This window comes from Balaenoptera acutorostrata, chromosome 12 (assembly GCF_949987535.1).
Source record: "Balaenoptera acutorostrata chromosome 12, mBalAcu1.1, whole genome shotgun sequence".
Taxonomy (NCBI): Eukaryota; Metazoa; Chordata; class Mammalia; order Artiodactyla; family Balaenopteridae; genus Balaenoptera; species Balaenoptera acutorostrata.
The window spans coordinates 87,822,520-87,843,400 of NC_080075.1; the positions used below are offsets into that span (position 1 = coordinate 87,822,520).

The 20,881-nt window shown below is 39.6% G+C and overlaps 1 protein-coding gene and 1 non-coding gene across 3 annotated transcripts in view; both read right to left on the bottom strand.

The window, feature by feature from the left end:
- CPSF3 (cleavage and polyadenylation specific factor 3) overlaps positions 1–20,881 on the bottom strand; it is a 44,590-nt gene that overhangs the window by 23,411 nt on the left and 298 nt on the right. Inside the window, exons 2-9 of one of the 2 annotated variants that reach the window (XM_007195663.2) lie at positions 16,192–16,255; positions 14,964–15,061; positions 14,218–14,346; positions 12,768–12,945; positions 9,611–9,700; positions 7,257–7,407; positions 2,754–2,929; positions 828–986 (exon numbers count right to left, since the gene is read on the bottom strand). In XM_007195663.2, the coding sequence (XP_007195725.1) occupies positions 828–986; positions 2,754–2,929; positions 7,257–7,407; positions 9,611–9,700; positions 12,768–12,945; positions 14,218–14,346; positions 14,964–15,061; positions 16,192–16,255 (1,045 nt within the window). Of the gene's footprint in view, positions 1–827; positions 987–2,753; positions 2,930–7,256; positions 7,408–9,610; positions 9,701–12,767; positions 12,946–14,217; positions 14,347–14,963; positions 15,062–16,191; positions 16,256–20,881 lie in introns of those variants that run through there. The other variant, XM_028162225.2, reaches the window with a different exon arrangement.
- On the bottom strand, positions 5,673–5,802 carry LOC114235705 (small nucleolar RNA SNORA11). The gene has a single exon (XR_003621815.1). It is a non-coding gene; the product is annotated as a small nucleolar RNA SNORA11 (small nucleolar RNA).

Genomic DNA, 20,881 nt, shown 5'->3' on the forward strand with positions numbered 1-20,881 from the left:
ATTTTCTACTTTTTCACCCAGCCATAAAGTCTTACACTAATTTAGGACCTTTAACACAAAAAGCATTCTAACACTATTGACTTAGCAAATATCAAATACTTCTTTTCTCGATCAAGCATTTAATCAGGAAAGTAAGCAGATTAACAAAAATTCAATATACCTGGGGTCCTCGAAGTGAAAATTATAACTTATGATTAGAAAGGTACACTTGTATCCCGAACTATCTGCTCTAAAAAGTCACTTTCCAGGTAAGAGGATCTGTATAAAGGACAGATGTATTTCTATTCTGGAAATCTATTTTAGATACACAGCCAACACTGTCTAAGTGACTTACAGAATAAGGTAATGTAATAAAAGTGATCAAAGCAGGGAATCATAATGTATTTAAAAAAATAAAATTGAAGTTATTGATAAGAGATAAGAGAAGGTGATGCAGGAATATTCATAAACTTTCTCTAAAGTTTTGCACATCAATGTCTATATCCCTCAGAGTTAATATCAACCATCTTATATCAAGAGTAAGATGGGCAATCAACCCAAACACATTCTCCAGCTTTTCAAGAGAACACTTAAGAGTAAACCTCTTTTTCATCAGATGAGGGTATCCATGTGTTTGTCTCAAATAGATTCCCTTCCATTTTTTTTTCTTACTGCAACCAGATGAGTGCGTCTCAAACTTTCATGTGCCAACCACTCACCTGAGGACCTCATTCTTCAACCTGAAGAACATCTCCAGCTGCCTACTGCCATCCTCATTTTTAAAAATCAAAACCTGCACTATTTAAAGAACTACTTCAATGGAAAAACCTGGGAGGATACTGACTGACCTTGGCAAGCGTCCCTTCTACACAGTATCCCGCTATAATGACGCCATTCCTCTTATCAGTACACCAGCTTTCAAAGAGCTCTCTGGATAAGCCACTCTGCATCATGCCTGGGGAGGCCATTACAACGCTGGGACCAATGTCATCAAAATGATCCATGCTCTGAGAAAGAAAAGGGAATGGAAAAAGCATGTTAAATACCAAGGTTTGACAAAGCATTCCTTATTTGTAAAGAATACCGAAAAGTGAGGTAAAAGGGTTAATCACATGACTGGAAGGGCCTTGACAAGACTAGTAAACATTTTAAGTCTAATTTCCAAGTCCCTAAACAGTTTATTTAGGCTGGGAATGAAATGAAAACAAAATGATAAAAAGCAATTAGTTCACATTGACTTCAAAACCTTCTACAGTAGCTAAAAGACAATTAGGACCATTTTCAGTGCCTAGCAGGCAGGCAGGCAGGCAGGCAGAAAGTAAAAGGAAGAGTCAAATGGGTTTCTATCCACCCAAGAGAGAACTCTGAAAGAATTTCCCCAAAGACTCACAATGGCTTTGCACACTTCATCAATATTTTGAGCTGGCCAGAAAATCTAACTAAAAAGTTTAACATTGTTTCGAGGGAAAACTTGGCTCTAATTCCTAAGCAATTAACTTAAAAAATAATACTTTATGAACAGAGCCTATTGATAACTGGAAGACCACTTACTACTTGAATTATTTGGGGTATTATGTTTATTATGATTAGAGCATTAGTTGGAATGAAACGTTTTTTATTTTTTATTTTTTATTTATTTATTTATTTATTTTTGTTGTTGTTTTTTTTTTAATTTTTTTTTTATAGCTACTTTATTTATTTCTTTCTTTATTTTTTTATTTTTTTTTTTTTTATTATTTATTTATTTATCTATTTTTGGCTGTGTTGGGTCTTCGGTTCGCGCGAGGGCTTTCTCCAGTTGCGGCAAGTGGGGGCCACTCTTCATCGCGGTGCGGGGACCGCTCTTCATCGCGGTGCGCGGGCCTTTCTCTATCGCGGCCCCTCCCGTCGCGGGGCACAGGCTCCAGACGCGCAGGCTCAGCAATTGTGGCTCACGGGCCCAGCTGCTCCGTGGCATGTGGGATCTTCCCAGACCAGGGCTCGAACCCGTGTCCCCTGCATTAGCAGGCAGACTCTCAACCACTGCGCCACCAGGGAAGCCCTATTTCTTTCTTTATTTTTGGCTGTGTTGGGTCTTCAGTTCGTGCGAGGGCTTTCTCTAGTTACGGCAAGTGGGGGCCACTCTTCATCGCGGTGCAGGGACCGCTCTTCATCGCGGTGCGCGGGCCTCTCACTATCGCGGCCCCTCCCATTGCGGGGCACAGGCTCCAGACGCGCAGGCTCAGTAGTTGTGGCTCACGGGCCCAGCTGCTCCGTGGCATGTGGGATCTTCCCAGACCAGGGCTCGAACCCGTGTCCCCTGCATTAGCAGGCAGATTCTCAACCACTGCGCCACCAGGGAAGCCCTGAAACGTTTTTTAAATTAAAGGAAATCAGATTTTACTGAATGCTTTAGAAAAATAAACATGAAAATTTTCATATATGGAATCTGCAGTGCTAATCAAAAAGATGATTAGGTTTGAGTAGGAACAGAAAAAATATGTAACAGATATTTTTCTCATCAGGGCTTCTTATCTCTATGGCAGAGAAATCCAAGCTTTTTAGCAATAGTAAATATTGAGAACATGCAGAGACTTGGAACAAGTGGCAACATTTGTTTAAGCAAAAAAGAATGCCAGCGGCTAAATTTTTGATTTCCCTCAGAAAAGTGATGCCTGCTTCAGAAAAGGTAAGACTTCAGCAAGGATTCAGCCACAGAATCAACGTCAGGCATCTCCTACTACTAACGACTTACTTGAGTATTATCTGTCCTTCTTTCTTCTACAAGCACTCACCTTAAGGTTACTAATATGTTTGAAAACAAAGGGATTGTTGATGTTGATCTGTTTGCGGATTTTGTCATTCATGGCGTTTACATATGTCTGGTACACTGCCATACACTTCTTGGCCAAAGACGATGCATAGTATATTGGAATATCATGGAGTTCTGGGTGATTCTGCCAGTACTCATCTAGAGAGATTTTACAAGAAACAAATATTTTGTTATGTGGAGTAAACAGTTCAAATAATAAATGACACGTACAATTAGTTTTTTAAAATTCAGACAAGAAATAAAGCACATAACTGTATTTTAAAGAGGTTAAGAAAAATTAGCCTGGTCTTAACTCAAACTTATAAAACAAGAACTTCTTTCTTTCTTTCCTTCTGTTTTTTTTAATTGGAGTATAGTTAATTCAGAATGTTGTGTTAGTTTCTGGTGTACAGCAAAGTGCTTCAGTTATACATATATATATACATATTCTTTTCCATTCTAGTTTATCACAAGATATTGATTACAGTTCCCTATGCTATACAGTAGAACCTTGTTGTTTATCTATTTTACATATAGTAGTTTGTATCTGCTAGTCCCAAACTCCCAAATTATCCCCCCGCCCCACTCTTCCCCTTTAGTAACCATAAGTCTGTTTTCTGTTTCTGTTTCTGTTTTGGAAATAAGTTCATTTGTATATTTCAGATTCCACATATAAGTGATATCATATGATATTTGTCTTTGTCTGACTGACTTCACTTAGTATGATAATCTCTAGGTTTATCCATGTTGCTGCAAATGGCAATATTTCATTCTTTTTTTATGGCTGTGTGTATACACCACATCTTCTTTATCCATTCATCTGTCTATGGACATTTAGGTTGCTTCCATGTCTTGCCTATTATAAATAGTGCTGCTATGAACACTGGAGCGCATGTACCTTTTCGAATTAGAGTTTTCTCCAGACATATGTCCAGAAGTGGGATTGCTGGATCATATGGTAACTCTATTTTTAGTTTTTTAAGGAACTTCCATACTATTCTCCATAGTGGCTGCATCAATTTACATTCCCACCAACAGTGTAGGAGGGTTCCCTTTTCTCCACAGCCTCTCCAGCATTTATTTGTAGACTTTTTGATGATGGCCCTTCTGACAGGTGTGAGGTGATACCTCATTGTAGTTTTGATCTGCGTTTCTCTAATAATTTAGCAATGTTGAGCATCTTTTCATGTGCCTATTGGCCATCTGTATGTCTTCTTTGGAGAAATGTCTATTTAGGGCTTTTGCCCATTTTTTGATCGGGTTGGGTTGTTGGTTTTTTTGATATTGATTTGTATGAGCTGTTTGTATATTCTGGAAGTTAAGCCTTGTTGGTTGCATCATTTGCAAGTATCTTCTCCCAGTCCGTAGGCAGCCCTCTCACAAAACCGACTTCTAAGTGTTAACGCGGGACCTAAAAAGAATGTTGTGATCACAGTCTCAAACATGGAGGCTTTTAAAAATAATTCGGTAGAGTTTATGCTGAATAAGAGACCATAACTTATGACTCCAGAGAGACACTAAATTCTGTGATGGTTTTAAATAAAAATGTTTTATTAATATTTCATATAGACTTAACTGATATTAGACACTTTGTAATTAGACTTTACTAATTACAAGACAGGACCACCAAAGGAGTTAAAACCGATTTTGAGCACAAAAAAGTCACATTACTGTGTGACTATATTTTTAGAAAACTGCTAACCAGTTTCTGATAATTATTGAAAACACTGGGCAACATACCTTCAAAAGAAGGCTTGTTTTTATTGAAAATCCTCATTAAATCCCAAAATATTATGAAGGTAGTATGGCCAAAAGACATCATTCATTCTACTAGGTACACCTGCATTTAGGAAATTTATTAAATGTCTAGTATGCAATTTACATATATTATTCCTATTTTCAAAACAAATTTATGAAGATTTATTTCCATTTTATAGATTAGGAAGCTGAGGCTAAGAAAGGTTGAAAAGTGTGGCAATGTTCTTTTTCCACTTGATGTGTAAGTGAAAACTCTATATAAGGACAGGGACTTTTCCTGTCATGCATATTACAAATACATTTCCTGCTTTGCCCTCTGGTTTAATCGTTCATGTTCTTTTAGATGTAATTAAAATTTTTAATGGTGTCGATGTTTTCATATATACTCTTATGATTTCTCAAATACCTTGCAAAGTATGCTACATCCCAAGATCACATCACAGTCTCCTATTTTTTTGGTGTATTTTTTTTTTTCTTTTTAGATTAATTTGTGCTTTTATTTGCCAGTATAACTACAGTAACCTGCAAACTTTTTTATTCTAAAAAGCACATTTTACATCACAGTCCAACAAACACACACATATATAATGTGTATACATATATAAAAGTGAAACAAAGGTTTTGCCAATAACGTCTACCCTGAGTGTTAATTCTTTTTAAGACTTTTTTTTTTAACTAAGGCTGAACTGCACTGACACATCATAATCACCAAAGTCCCTAGTTCATCTTAGGGTTCGCTTTATGAAGTGAATAGTGTTGCACATTCTATGGGTTTGGACAAAAGTATGACGACATAAAATCATTATAATGTCATACAAAGTATTTTCACCGCTCATAAAAACTTCTGTATTCTATGTATTCATCTCCCCTCCCCCCCAAACTCCTGGCAACCACTGATCTTTTTATTGTCTCCATTGTTTTGCCTTTTCCAGAATGGCATATAGATGGAATCTATTTTTCTTTTTTCCTTGAAGAGAGGGGTTCAAAGCCTTTATGCCTGTAACACCACTCATGGCCCAGCCACACGTGGACCGGACAGGCTCCAGGTGGCAAACACCCCCACTAAATACTGTAGCTTTCCTTCCAGTACTGAGCCCCGTCCCACTGGTCCTGCCCAGCAGCCACGTGGAGGTGAACGGGGGATACGTGTTGGGTATATGTTCATAGGAAGGCCACAAGTTTTGTGCCCCTTGTCACAATGAACCCTGATTCCTGTCGGGTGTGTTGTAAACAGACGAGCCATTTCTTCAGACCCCCTGCTCTGAGCACACCCCTTTTTGGTGTATTTTTAAGAAAAAATTTTAAATGTTAAAAAAAGCTGAATAACTTGCCCAGGGTCATGTGGTTAGAGCTCAGGTGAGATCTGAAACCAGCGGCTCGCGCAGTCATCCTCTCACTATTACAGCACATTACGAGGAGAATTTAAGGGACAAGGAGCAACCAAGTGCATAGAGCAGTCCTGGCTCATAAAAGGAATCATAATATACTTGATAGTAGGGCTGCCAGACAAAAACAGCAAATGCCCAATTAAACTTGAATTTCAGACAAATAAAAGATTTTTAGTATAATAATATATATTAAATATTGGACATACCTAGGCCAAAATATTATTATTTATGTGAAATTAAAATTCACCTGGCGTCCTGTATGTTTATTTGCTAGACCTGGCAACCCAATTTGATGGTGACAACATGGTTTCACTCTCTTAATTTCTTCTGCTCCTCAGATTACTTTGTCATGGAGACTTTTCATTTCAAGACTTCTATAGGACAAATGTGACTTGCAGTTTGAAAGAAGAACCAAGAGAAAACGGACTGGCTTAGGCTTTAGAAAATTTAGCTTCTACTAAGTCCTGTCTCTCTCAGATTTGCTTTTGATCTGAGGTCATTTATTCTTTTTCCCTTGTTTCCCTTTTCAGTGTAACAGGGATACTATTTATCGTACAGATGAACTGAGAACTGAGAGTAAGAGCTCAAGATCATTTCTAGTTCTTCACGTTGAAGCTATATACGTACGAGGCACTTATCAGTTATTCTTTAAGAAGAGTGTATTCCCCAGAAAATAATCACAGAATGTTAAAAAGGGTCATTAAATACAAATATATGCAAAAAGTGACACCCACTGTTCCTCTTATTACAAAAAGTTACACATGCTCATTGAAGTATTTGGAAAATGGAGAAAAGCAGAAAATGAAAAAGAAATCATCCACTTTCTCACTATCCAGATTTAACATCTGGGTATCTTTAAATGTCTTTCCAGTCATTTGTGTGTTTTTTACCTAACTAGGATCAGCGTTCACAGTTTTGAACCCTATTTTTTTGGTCCACTTAATATATTACGTAAAAATACGTAATGACTCATCTGAAACATGATTTTTTCCTACAATATGATATTTACTAACATAATATTTACTTAAAAATATTTAGAATTATGAATTGTCTTACTTACAAAATTTTCTATGTATTTATTTCCCAGAAGTTGAACTGCTGGGTCAAAGGGTAGCATCTTTTTAAGACTTCTGATGCTGATGGTACACCACTCATATTCCAGCAGCATGGTATGAGACTCACTATTGCTCTGGGCTCTTTCTGGCACCAAGTCCCTATTCTTAAATACAGAAACTGCAGCCCCAAAGGGTAGAATGACCTATCCAAGGACATGCAACTATCTTGATATAACTGCACTGTAAGATTTTGAGAATCTCCCAAATAAAAAGGAAAAGGCATACCTAAAATCAAGAGAAGCTCCTGAGCCCTTCCAAGAGCAAAGACAGGAATGAGACCTCTGCCCCCTCGGTTCACAATATCGTGAACAGTGTTACAGAACCTTGCCTCTCGCTCTTCTCGCTTCTCATGGATATGGGTTCCGTAAGTAGATTCCTAAAGAACATATCAGAAGTGTTGAGACCAAGGTTGATAATTCTCAAAGAATACAAAAGTTAAACATCAATGAAATGCAGAAGCAAAGTGACCTATTTCTCTATTAATATGCCATTTACTTGAACATACATTGTTAGAACACTAGTTGGAAAGAAGAACAGATACAAAAGTTAGAATTCACATCTAAGTAATAAGAACTTTTTAGAAAATGGAATCAGGAAATAGTCCAAAAATGTATGTTCCCTGCTCAAGATAATTTTGCGATGCCTTTTTTTTTCTTTTAAAGCGTTTTGCTTTCCATGGCTGGGGAAAAGGATATTTCTCCCACCTCTGATAAGTCAAAGTTTATAAATCAGAAATAGATAGTTTCTCATAGTTTTGTTTAAGAATATCCCCTAGATTTTTTTGGTGAGGGGGGTGGGGGATGTTCACATCTGCAAAACAACTCAGGAAATTTGCATCAAATACTATTATCTAGGTACTTCATAGAGGAGCTAAAGCAGAGGATATGGGGGAAGGCCTGTCCTGGGAAGGCCCCATGGAGTCTTTCTCAGTTACATATATAATTGTCTTATATGCTGTTTTGGTACTTGTTTTTGTCATTATATATCTACCTTTTCCCCCATCATCAAATAGTCTTCTAAAATATGAAAGGAATGATTTGGGGGAGGGCATGGGAGGACTGTCAAATACATTCACAGGACTGTCAAATAGTCTTCTAAAATATGAAAGGAATGATTTGGGGGAGGGCATGGGAGGACTGTCAAATACATTCACAGGACTGTCAAATAGTCTTCTAAAATATGAAAGGCATGATTTTGGGGAGATTAATTTTTAAGCGAGTCATGGTTGCTTAAAAATCAATCTCTAAGAAAATTATTATGCATAAGAGATAGTCGGCTAATTAACAAATAAATATATCCATGTTTTTATTAACATATACTTTTAAAAACTTCTTATATTATAAAAATTATATTTTGTTCTTTGTGTTACTTAGAAAATAAAATTCTCCTATAAATATACTTCCTCCTAAGAGTTTGCTACATATTCTCCTAGTTACAATGAGCTTTTAAATGACTAAACAGTATTTCATCATATAGAGTTACTGTAATTTAATCAATCCCCAAAGTTGGGCATTTAAGCTATTTAAAATATTTCATTATTAGTAAGTGTATTTTGCAGATCCCTGAACATAAATCTTTGAATCCTGCAACAAAATCATGCTAAATTCATCATATCCTATTCTTATAAACATATCATTATTAAAGTCACATGAATTTCAAAAAAAAAAAAAAAAAAGAATATCCCCTAGACCTTACTCTGTGTGGTGCACTGACCAGCAGTGCTGGCATCCCCAAGGGCTTATTCGAAGTGCTGAATCTCAGGCCCCAGCCCAGCCATAATCAGAATCTGTATTTTAACAGCATCACCAGATGATTCATAAGCACATTAAAATTTGAGAAGCACTGCTCTACAGTACCAGATATAATGAAAATAAATTTTTTTCCTGAGGGTTTAAAAAAAACTTCCTTTAAGGTCAGTTTATATGCCAAGTATACTGTGAGCTGAGCCAAACTGAATTCACTCACGACACACTGCACACGGACAGCAATACGCACCAGCCCCTCACCCTTGGGCAGCTGGGGGATGCCGCAGGTGGTGAGGGAGAAACAGACAGCTCTTCTACTTGAACTAACTGTCCTTGATATTCTTATATAAACCATAGGTCCAATGTACATTTATTAATTTGCTCCTCACCAATCACCCCCTCCCCACCAAAGCTTCTGTGTACAGTTAATATTTTTTAAATTTTTCTGAGACTTGTAACCTAGTAGGCAGGTAGCGCATACACATAAAGTTAGCAGGTGCTACAGGCCAAAAGACAGTCACCATGGCAAAGACAGTGGGGCCATGCCATTCTACACAACCTTTAAGATACTCGAGAAATTTGAGGTAATCAACCTAGACAAGAATATTCAGGAGATAGCATATCATCTGTGATATTAGACTAGAGTTAATATATTTAACAGCAAGAAAGTGCAGCTGCACTACAAGGAGAGGTCCCAAAATTAATTTTTATACTAAAAAACCAGACACATTTATATCTGATCACATATTACGAAAATGAGATCATGATATTTTTTTCCCATTAGAAAAATTCTGCTTATATTACACTAACTACAATCAGGGCACTAATACTTACAATGATAAGAATATCAGGTTTAATATTAGGAATTTCAGCTGCCATTAAGTGTCTATCTTCTTGTCTTGAGAAATCACCTGTGTACAAAAGCTGTGAAAAAGATAAAGCCAGAAAGTTAGGATTTTGGAAGGCTTTGTTTTACTACTATCTTTAGCTCATAAATTCTTTTATTTATTTTTGGCTGCGTCGGGTCTTCGTTGCTGTGTGTGGCCTTTCTCTAGTTGCAGCAAGCGGGGGCTACCCTTCTTTGCGGTGTGCAGGCTTCTCACTGCGGTGGCGTCTCTTGTTGCGCAGCACGGGCTCTAGGCGTGCAGGCTTCAGTAGTTGCAGCACGTGGGCTCAGTAGTTGTGGCTCATGGGCTCCAGAGCACAGGCTCAGTAGTTGTGGCACACGGGCTTAGTTGCTCCGCGGCATGTGGGATCTTCCCGGATCAGGGCTCAAACCCGTGTCCCCTGCATTGTAAGGCAGATTCTTTACCACTGGACCACCAGGGAAGTCCCAAACTGGTATCTTTTAAAAGCAATTGCTAAGTACTTCTTGGGTAGCTTCAATCCACTGAACAGGAAAGTAGAGATCATTCAATTCAGAGACCTATTTATTTAGGTCTTCTTTAATTTCTCTCAGCAGTATTTTATTTTTTTTATTGGTCAAAAGACTTTATACTCCATTAATATCTAAAAGGACAATTACTGAGTTCCACTTTACTTTCAATATCTTCAGATCCTCTCCGTGTGACACTTCTGCCATTAGTCTTTACATTCTGAAAGTAATGGGAGTTTCCTGCCATTTCTAACAGATCATTCAAGTAAAACCAATTATAAAATTACTCACAAGTCTACCAGCTTCCCTGATCACTTTATTTTTTTTTTTAATTTATTTTTTTGCTGCTTCTTGCCAAAGTTTATTTTTTTAACATCTTTATTGGAGTATAATTGCTTTACAATGGTGTGTTAATTTCTGCTGTATAACAAAGTGAATCAGCTATACATATACATATATCCCCATATCCCCTCCCTCTTGCGTCTCCCTCCCACCCTCCCTATCCCACCCCTCTAGGTGGACACAAGGCACTGAGCTGATCTCCCTGTGCTATGCGGCTGCTTCCCACTAGCTATCTATTTTACATTTGGTGGTGTATATATGTCCATGCTACTCTCTCACTTCGTCCCAGCTTACCGTTCCCCCTCCCCATGTCCTCAAGTCCATTCTCTATGTCTGTGTCTTTATTCCCGTCCTGTCCCTAGGTTCATCGGAACCATTTTTTTTTTTTAGATTCCATATATATGTGTTAGCATACGGTTTTTGTTTTTCTCTTCAGTCTTTTCTTTTCACTTCACTCTGTATGACAGACTCTAGATCCATCCACCTAACTACAGATAACTCAATTTCGCTTCTTTTTATGGCTGAGTAATATTCCATTGTATATATGTGCCACATCTTCTTTATCCATTCATCTGTCAATGGGACACTTAGGTTGCTTCCATGTCCTGGCTATTGTAAATAGTTCAGCTCATAAATTCTTGAAAGTGAGGTTCAATAGAAAAAAATGGCCTGTAACTGATGAATTTAGATGCAGTGCTTGTGTCTAATTCAAAATGTGTAAATTAATTCAGTCATAAACCATCCAGTGTTTCCATTATTAAATCTAACTAATGGGAATAATATATTCCAAGAATCAGCCCACAAAGATAACCTCTATATTAATGAACTTGAGACATAGTCTCAGTATCTTAGAGAAAAAGGTCATGATGATGAGGAAAGAAATCTACTAAGGTATATGGAAAACCTATCTAGATAGAAGATAAAATCCTATCTCCAACAAATTTCATCAAATTTGAAATGCGACTCTAGATTTGCATTTGTGCTATTTTCTGCTTATTTTATGTGCCTTTGAGCAAGCGGCAAGAATAAATGGTTTAGCAGTACACAGTACAAGTCATTGTGTAAAAATTTCAAACAATGAGCAGCTACAAAAAATTTAGAACACTATTACACTATAGCACCGGTTCCCAACCCTGGCTGCACGTAAGAATCACCGAGAGGGAATTCCCTGGCGGTCCAGTGGTTAGAACTGCACGCTTTCACTGTCGAGGGCCTGAGTTCAATTCCTGGTCGGGGAACTAAGATCCCACAAGCCTTGCCATGCGGCCAAAAAAAAAAATCACCCAGAGAACTTAAAAATAAAAGGCCAAGGTCATTCTCTCAGATGCACTGGTATTTCATTTTATTTTTTAATTTTATTTCTGTAAAATTTTTATTTTTGGCTGCGCTGGATCTTCGTTGCTGCGCGCAGGCTTTCTCTAGTTGCGGCGAGCGGGGGCTACTCTTCGTTGCGGTGCGTGGGCTTTTCATTGCGGTGGCTTCTCTTGTTGCGAAGCACGGGCTCTAGGCGCGCGGGCTTCAGTAGTTGTGGCACGTGGGCTCAGCAGTTGTGGCTCATGGGCTCTAGAGCGCAGGCTCAGTAGTTGTGGCACATGGGCTTAGCTGCTCCATGGCACGTGGGATCTTCATGGACCAGGGATGGAACCCGTGTCCCCTGCATTGGCAGGCGGATTCTTAACCACTGCGCCACCAGGGAAGACCTTCACTGGTATTTTAGAAAGCTCCCTAAGTGATTCTAATGTGTAGCCAGAGTTGAGAACTGGTGCACAAGCCAGTCCTGAAATCCATTAGTCCACCTACATTTTTCTCAAGTTTTTCAAGACTTCCATCAATCTTTTTCATCAAAGATGGCTGGAAAGATACTTTCTGATTAACCTCTTTCACTCACGCAGTCTACCCTCTTTAGGGGTTTATATGTGAATCCCAGAACATCAAGAGGACATGAATGGCAAAACGTATTTCAATGTTAAATGGATGCAGCCACAAAGAAGGCTCTTCCCTAAAGAGCTTTCAGTTTTCTAAGGGACACTGAAAAGGCATTAATCCTACAGTAACATGAGGGGACTTTATTGAGATGCTTATTATTCTCTTTTCTTAATCATGATTAGAGAAGTATTATCATGGGAGTATGAACGAGGATATTTACAAGGAAAAAGTATCAACTTAATTTTATCTTACATTTCAGTGTTTTGACACTTTGCTAGTCTTAGGGAATATTCTTTAAAGCCCTGCACTGATTTCTTGTGAGCAGGAAATTCCCAAGCTAGAGCGTACCTTCACGCCTGCGATCTCAATCATGAACATGGCAGCTCCCAGGACATGGCCTGCGTGGTAACACCAAAACTTGATTCCTGCAACTTCCTTCACTTCATGAAAGTTGATGGTTTCAATTTTGTCCATGCTCTCTTCCAAATCTGTCTCAGTATACAGCATGTCGTCTGCTGATATATTACTAAATTTTTAAAGATGCCAACACAACAAAAATTAACGGTAAGATTTTACAAGTCTTTGAACTCAGAGAAATTATCTGTGGATGACATAACCACGTATTTCTTAAAATTATATTGTACATATTATGCTATTTAGAATCTCTTTTTTTACTGTGCTATTATAATAAAAATGTTCAGTGTGTGTAGCTATAAAGCATGATTTTAAGCAAAGCACAAACAGTAAACTAAGGCAAAGTACTCTTTAGGCTAGTACTTCTCAACCTTTCTTCCTGCCCCAACACTCTTGCGAGATAAATTCACCCACATACATTGAACCATGCAGAGTTTTTCACACTGGGATGTGAAAAGATTTCTCTAGAAAGTTTAACATAAGTGTTCTCCTGAAAATTATGCTAACGTACTTCCAAAAAAGCAAGAGAAAGTAGGGGTTAAGGACACACACTCTGGAGCCAGAGTGTGGCACACCCAGATTGCCTGGGTCCAAATCCCAGCTTTGTCTCTTACTGTGACCATCACAGGCAAATTACCTAACCTCTCTGTGCCTCAGTCTCATCATCTGTATAATGGGATTCACGACAGAACCTACATCATGAGGTTGATATGAAGATTAAATGAGTTAACATATGTTAAGAACTGAGGGCTGTGCCTGGCACGTGGTAAGCATTCTTTAAGTGTTAACCAGTATAATTATTACTAAGGATAACTGTTCCATTCTTCTGTATTTATATAGAAGAATAACAAATTGCCTCTTAGCTACCCTTGGAATATACATATTAAACAGTAAACTTCTGAAGGCTAATCATTTGTGCTATAGGTATCATAAAAATGCTTCAAACTTTTTGGTAAAGGAGTAGATTTTCCCCTTGCAACTGGAAAAAACTTCCCCAGAGAACTTTTTCACTTAAGATAGTCAATTTGCTTAGATCAAATCATCCAAAAAAAGATTTCAGTATACAGCACCGTAAAATATATTTTGTTTTAAATTTTAATAAAATTATGAAATTCTATTTATAGAATATTGCTATCATACCTTATAACTCACCTACATTACAAAGATTTAAAAGGATGCAAAAACTACATAAAGACTTTAAGGCCAAGGAGGTGCTGGGGACACGACAGGTATTTGATGAGTTGTTATGATGAGCGACTAAATTAATGACATCCTTGAGAACAGAAAGAAAACATCTCATTTCAAAACACAAAATGGTCTGTATCTTGAACCGTATGTATTGTGTAGAACCAAGGGCATGTATAAATCTAAAAAAGTAATTTACCTAACTTTGACATAATCTGAAAGAAGCCATCTATAAATAGCTTTTGTGGCATGAGTCATAAATGTTCTTCCTTTGAAACTTGTCTTCTGTAGAAACCAGGGCAAAGCTCCACAGTGATCCAAATGGAAACTTAAAAAGAAACAAAGGGCTTCTGTCAGTTCTTAAAATATTATCCATCATGTATCTTATATAATAAAACTCACTGTACAGAAAAGTTCTATGTAACAATTACATACTGATACTTTCAGAACACCAAGCATAGGTATGTGCAGAAGGAAGGAGTAATGCATCTAGTTCTAGTGCAAGAAAAGGATATTAGAAATATTTTTTAGGCATCAAAATGTAGCCAAACCTATTCTCAACAGCTAAAATTATAACAAGCGCTTTAGTCATATAAAGTTGAAACACGTCACTGTTTATATGTGAAGTTCCCACAGAACAATGTGACAACACAGTGGCCTCAGGAGATATTCTGCAAAAGAGCTTTCTTGGTCTTAAGTTTCACAAGGATCCAAGGCATATGTTACCTTCTTCTCGCTCTAGAGATGGGAAAGTAAGTTTTTCATAGTAACCTTCTCTCACCTGTGAGGATGATATGGTGTGTTGTCTTAGACTTAGATGTCTGCAATATAATTCCTAGTCGAAAATACTCTTAAAACACCAGAATCTTAAAATCTGGCAAAGAATGATCTTTACAGTAAAGGTCCTCGGAAAACAGTGTCCTTAATAAAGAAAAAAAACCTTACTGACTAATTAGTAGGAGATCAATCTCAGCTGGGTCAATTAAATCGATGTAAGGAAGAGCATCCATTCCTTCTAGGCCTGGGTGGATCCCACAGTCCAACTGAAAGAAATAGAAAAAAAGATCATAATCTCCTCCACATTCATTCAACAAATAGACAATAATTATAACTGACCCATCACACCACACATAATCAGGATGGACTCTATACATGTGGGAAGCATTTGGAATGCAATTCTTACTAAATGGGCAAACACGCCATTAACTCTAACTTTCCAAACAAATTTAATTGTAGCTCACATTTAGAGTCACAGGACACAAAATACAAGACATCTTCTTTCCAGCTACTTTTTGTAGGCACTATAACAACGAATGAACTCTTTTTCAAGAACTTTAATATCAGAAATGGTGAACATTTTTAAAGTTTATAGATTTGCTACTACCAGATGCGACTATTGTGAGAAGACAATGATTAGAAACTGGAAACTTCCCTGATCAGGGCAATTTAAGTATTAGAAGGCAAATTCTTAAGAGTCAGTCATTAACGGGTTATATCCTCATTTTGGTCATATCCTATCAATTAATACAATAAATGACTAAAAAGACGACCATGTCTGCCATACGCCCATTCTTTTCAGAGTGGGAGAAACAGAGGAATGGGACCAAAAGACCATGATGAGCCACTGCACCGCCTTCCTAACGAGGAACACAGAGACCATCTCTTCTAGCCCCTCCACCTCTCAGTCAAGGAAATGGGCTGAGAGGAGAGACTGACTTGCCCAAGGCCGGGTGTCCTACGGCTAACTTAGGTACCTCAGCTGCCAGACCAGGGCCCTACTGTCACACTGCACGGGGGTGGCTGGAGCTCTGCATGTGTTCAGGTGGCCAGTTTCTTGGGGTCTCCCACTGGGGGTGGGGCAGTTAGGTTGGCCAGACCTTCAGGAATGGAAGAGGGACTTTGAAGATACAATAGATCAGGAGATCCAGTTGACAATTTTACAATCTTAGAATATATTTTCTCAGTTTACTTAAAGTTTTGTCAAATTACTAAGTGGAAGGTGTACTAGTTTTCCACATTAACATTTTACACAGATGACCTATACCAACTATGACTTTATTCTGGGAGCTAAACAGATAACTACTGAACTAGAAAAATCTATCGAACTAGAAAAGACCTAACACCCGAGGCAGACGGGAACATACTGTTAACCGCACTACAAAATAATAATTACCATTATTTTTCTTCCTTTGAACTCCAGAATAATACATGATCTTCCCACTTCTTGCCCAGCTCCACTGTAAACATTCAAGGGAAGAAATAAAAATGATTGAAAAACAATCAAAATAAAGCCCAATAAATTCAAACTTTTTTACAACTTAAACTATATTCCATCTGACGCCAGCACTCACTTGAGGCAGATAAAAGTTCCACAAAATTACAAAGATAGCAAAGAACAGCGTCAATGTGGGAAAAGATGAAAACTGACCTTTGGGAGTTCACGGATCTTTCAGTTGCTAAAATTGTGAGAGAAGCTGGTATAGATCTGAGAAGCCCAAAGGTTAAATCCAACCCTCTGAATGTTACGGTTAAATTGTGATGTATTCAACATGTAAACTAGCAGTGATTCAGATTATTTAATAAGACTTTTGAATTAGCACTTATGTAAAAACCCATAAGCACTTAAAAATTCTTTCATTTTCTTCAAATGATAATATGCATTTACCAAATAGCTTAAATTTAAATAGACTTATCTTATTCATACCTGTGAATCTCATTCCCTTTTCCTTCTACTTTCTGTTGTTTCAGTATATTTGATACCAAGTACTTCAAACTAATTTCCTCTCTTCTTAAATTAATGAAACAGCCTTACCTTCCAATTCCCGTAAGACTTTAAGTTAAACTTCGCCTGCTCTTCCAACCCCTCCCCTTCTCTGACGGCCTCTCCGCAGCCATTCTAGCTCATGATTCACCCACTCATTCAAGATCAAGCAGCTTTTCTGTGTGTGTGCAGCTGCACCGTGACGCTTTCGGGATCGTAGCTCCCTGACCAGGGATTGAACCCGGGGCCCCGGCAGTGGAAGCACAGAGTCCTAACCGCTGGCAGCTTCTATTTGCCAAGCACTGTATTAAGTGCCTAGACTATGGAAAGGCCTAATACCAGGACCCTGAGCTCAAGGAACGCATAGGCTACTAGGAGACAGACATGAGATGGATGCATCCTCAAACTGAGATCCTACTTCAGAGCAGGACAAAGAAAATCAGACCCCCACGGTGCTACTGTGGATTCCTGGCCTTCCATGCTCCCTCTTAAGTGTCCCTAGCTCAGTTTTCTCTTACAATTAGTGTGGTAACTATTTCAACCTTTCTCCCCGTTCCTAAATTTTCCAACCCTCTATCCTAACTCTTCACTCGAGGCATGGCTTTCTCTGCGTCAAAAAACTGTACAGTTCAGCTGTCAATTTCCTCAACTTACCAACCCACCCACATCTTTCTCTTCTTCCATTTCTCCTGCAACAGAGAACAGACCTCTCTCTCTACGGCTAATCCTTTCACCATGGTTCTACACTCTGCACACTCCCTCCTTCTGAGGAACTGACCCCTGCCTGCTACATCATTGGCTTTTCCCTCACCAACCGCATTCAAACATGCCACAGTCACGCTCATCCCCAAATGAAAATCCCTTAATTCTAATCTCCTTTAGACTCCCTGCCCGCTTCCTAAAAGCTGCGTACACTCTCTGCCTCTATTTCCTCGCCTCCACTCACTCAATTCACTGCAATCTGGCTTTTTACCAACCGTTCTTCTGAAACTCTCCGTGCAGAACAACTCTTTGTCGCTATGTGCAAACAGCCCCTCTCAGTTCTTATCTCACTGTTCTCCCGGCAGCACGCCATCCCTCCTGCTCTGTCCCTCTCCGTCATCCCTCCTGCTCCGTCCCTCTCCGCGCTTGGTTTCACTGACTTCACGCTCTCATCCTGTCCTACTGGTTTTCCGCCTTAGTTTCCTTCGCTCAGCTGCCTCTGCCCATCCGTCAAATGCTGTTATTCCAAGGGTTCTCTCCTTGGTCGTCTTCTCAGTCTTCCTGATCTTCATTCTCACATTTTTAACATGCTGAGGACTTCCAAATTTGTATTTGTAGCCCAGATTGTCCTCCTGAATTCCAGACCTCTAACAGTCAGTCACCTGGCACTGGTATCTCTCCTGAGACATCTCACAGACACCTTATATTCAAATATGCCAAACAAGTTTGCACCTCAGGTCCATTGCCCTTGGTCTTCTTTCTTTCTGGAATGCTGCCCTCAGATGTTGACATAATTGGCTCCTGTGTATCATTTGGGTCTCAGTTCAAATGTCACCCCCTTATCTGCCCTTCACAACATTCTATAATAACACTTAAAACTACATGAAGTTATTGTATCTACTTCTTTATGGCTTTTCTAACTATTAAAATGAGAGTTCCATAACAGCAGAGACGTTGTCTATTTCATTCACCGACGTATAGCTAGCTACACTGCCTGACACGCAGTAAACCTCAAGAAATACCTATTGTGGGAATTCCCTGGCGGTCCAGTGGTTAGGACTCTGTGCTTTCACTACTGAGGGCACAAGTGCAATCTCTGGTCGGGGAACTAAGATCCCACAAGCCGCAGCGCAGCCAGGAAAAAAAAAAAAAAAGAATTAAAGAAATACCTATTGAATGAGTAAAAACTCCCAAGTTATGAACCTTGGAAACATTATGCTAAGTGAAAGAAGCCAGTAACAAAAGGTTACATATTGTAACCCATTTATATGAAATGTCCAAAACAAGATAATCTGTAGAAATGGAAAGTAGATTAGTGATGGCCTAGGGCTGGGGAAGTTGGAGGGAAATGGATATATAAGGGCTTCTTTTCAGAATGATGAAAATGTTCTGGAATTAGACAGTGGTGATAGTTGTAAAACTCTGTATATATTAAAACTGTACACTTTAAATGAGTGTGCTGACGTGAATTCAATCTCAATAAGGCTGTTATAAAACAATAAAACTCCCAAATTTACTCCAGACCTGCCCCATCTCCTGTACTCCTGGAGTGAATAACACAACCATTTACCAGTTGTCCTACCTAGGAGTCCGTGTCATCCTAACACTCCTCTCTACACTACCTTTCCCCCCAACAACGGCCCCTTACAATACATCTGATCGGTTACAAGGTTCTAAAGATTTCACTTCTTTACTCTCTCAAACCTCTCTCTGTCCAATCCATTGCTGCTATTTTAACTCATTCCAAGCTCTCACTGTTTCATCACTTGGTTTATTTCAATATCATCCCACTGGATTCTCTCCACTTAATCCACCCCCCCTTTTTTTTTTTTTGGCTGTACCACGCGGCATGCGGGATCTTAGCTCCTCCAACCAGGGTTGGAGCCTGAGCCCCCTGCCGTGGAAGCTCGGAGTCTTAACCGCTGGACCGCCAGGGAAGTCCCTTGATCCACCCTTTTATTCATTTGCTACACTGCTGCCAGGAGCATCTTCGATCTTCCTAAAACATAATTTCCACCACATCCCATCCTTGCTTAAGATCCTTCCCTGGCTCTCTATAACTGGCGATAAAGACCCCAAATCCTTACACAATGTCTTTCATAAGCTGGACCCTGACAGCCTCTACCATCTCATCTGCTAATATTCTAGCTGCAGCCATGGGGAGACTGGCCACAAACAGAGCCCTCTCATTTTCACACGTGCCACTTCCTTGGCCTGGAGCACCCTTGCCCACACGTCAGCTGTCTTTAATACCTGCTCATTCTTTAGGCCTCGGCTCATATCATAATTTCCAGGATGCATGAGGTGGCATTCTCCTCTCTGCTGGAAATCCCTTTTGCACTCTCACGGCCTTAGTGCAATGCCTATCTGTACTCTTACAGTAGTCACCATTGACTGAGCACCTACCACGAGCTTTACTCTGCACAGTTAAGTACTGCTATACTATTTCCACATGAGGAAATGGGTTCAGTGAGGCTGCTGTCCTAGCAATCGATAGCGTACAGATAGGACTTCAGGCCTGACTCCAAAGTGATGGTCTGCTCTTCCTCCAAACTATCTCTCCAGTACTTTTCATGCGGCGCTGCAGCTCCCTCCAAAAGGGTGAATCCAGTTAACTCAGCCCTCTGTCTTATTTGTATCCCTAGTGTCCAGTGTGGCCTTGACACTTGCTCAGTGTTTGCTGAGCACAGGAAGAGAGGACAGGTGTGAACTGAGCAGCGGCAAACTTGGGTTTCGTCCCCAGTAGGTGCTCAAGGAGTCCTTACTAAATGAACTTTTGAAAAAGGCAGGTGTTCATGTGGTGCTGACTCATTTCTAACAGTGAGCATGTTGGTGGATTCTAGCCGCTCATTTACAGAATAAGTTCCTCCACATTTGTATTTCCCTTTCTAAGCAGCATTCCAGATCTGTAAGGTGCTTCTCTGACAGAAGGCCATTTCCAGTGAAAGGCCAGCCCTCTCCTGGTCAGTCAGGGGCTGAGATTTTGTCCTTAACACCTCGGCTTTTTCTTCCCTCCCACTTTCTACCCTCCTTATTCTCCCAGAGTTGGAGCTCTGAATGGAGCTCACTGCGAGTCCCTAATTTACCTCCTTTCCCATCCTGGCAAATACCAAGTTCTGGAGGTAACAGGTTAGTTCTTCCTCGCACCGCCACAGCCTTATCCAGGTCCTCCTCTCATCCTGCCGTCCCCGGCGTCACCGGTTCCCTCAGAGCTTGCCACTCTTTGGCGAACAAGAAAGCGCCCAGCGGCCCCACAGACCTTCTTTCCCCGCCCCCCAACTCCACATACTCTCCTCCCTTGAGACCGAGGAAAAAGCAAAATCCCATGAAACCGAGCAGGCCCCTTCCGATCCACAGTTCTCCAAAGCCCTGCATCCGGAGGCCTGGCCCGCAACTGCGG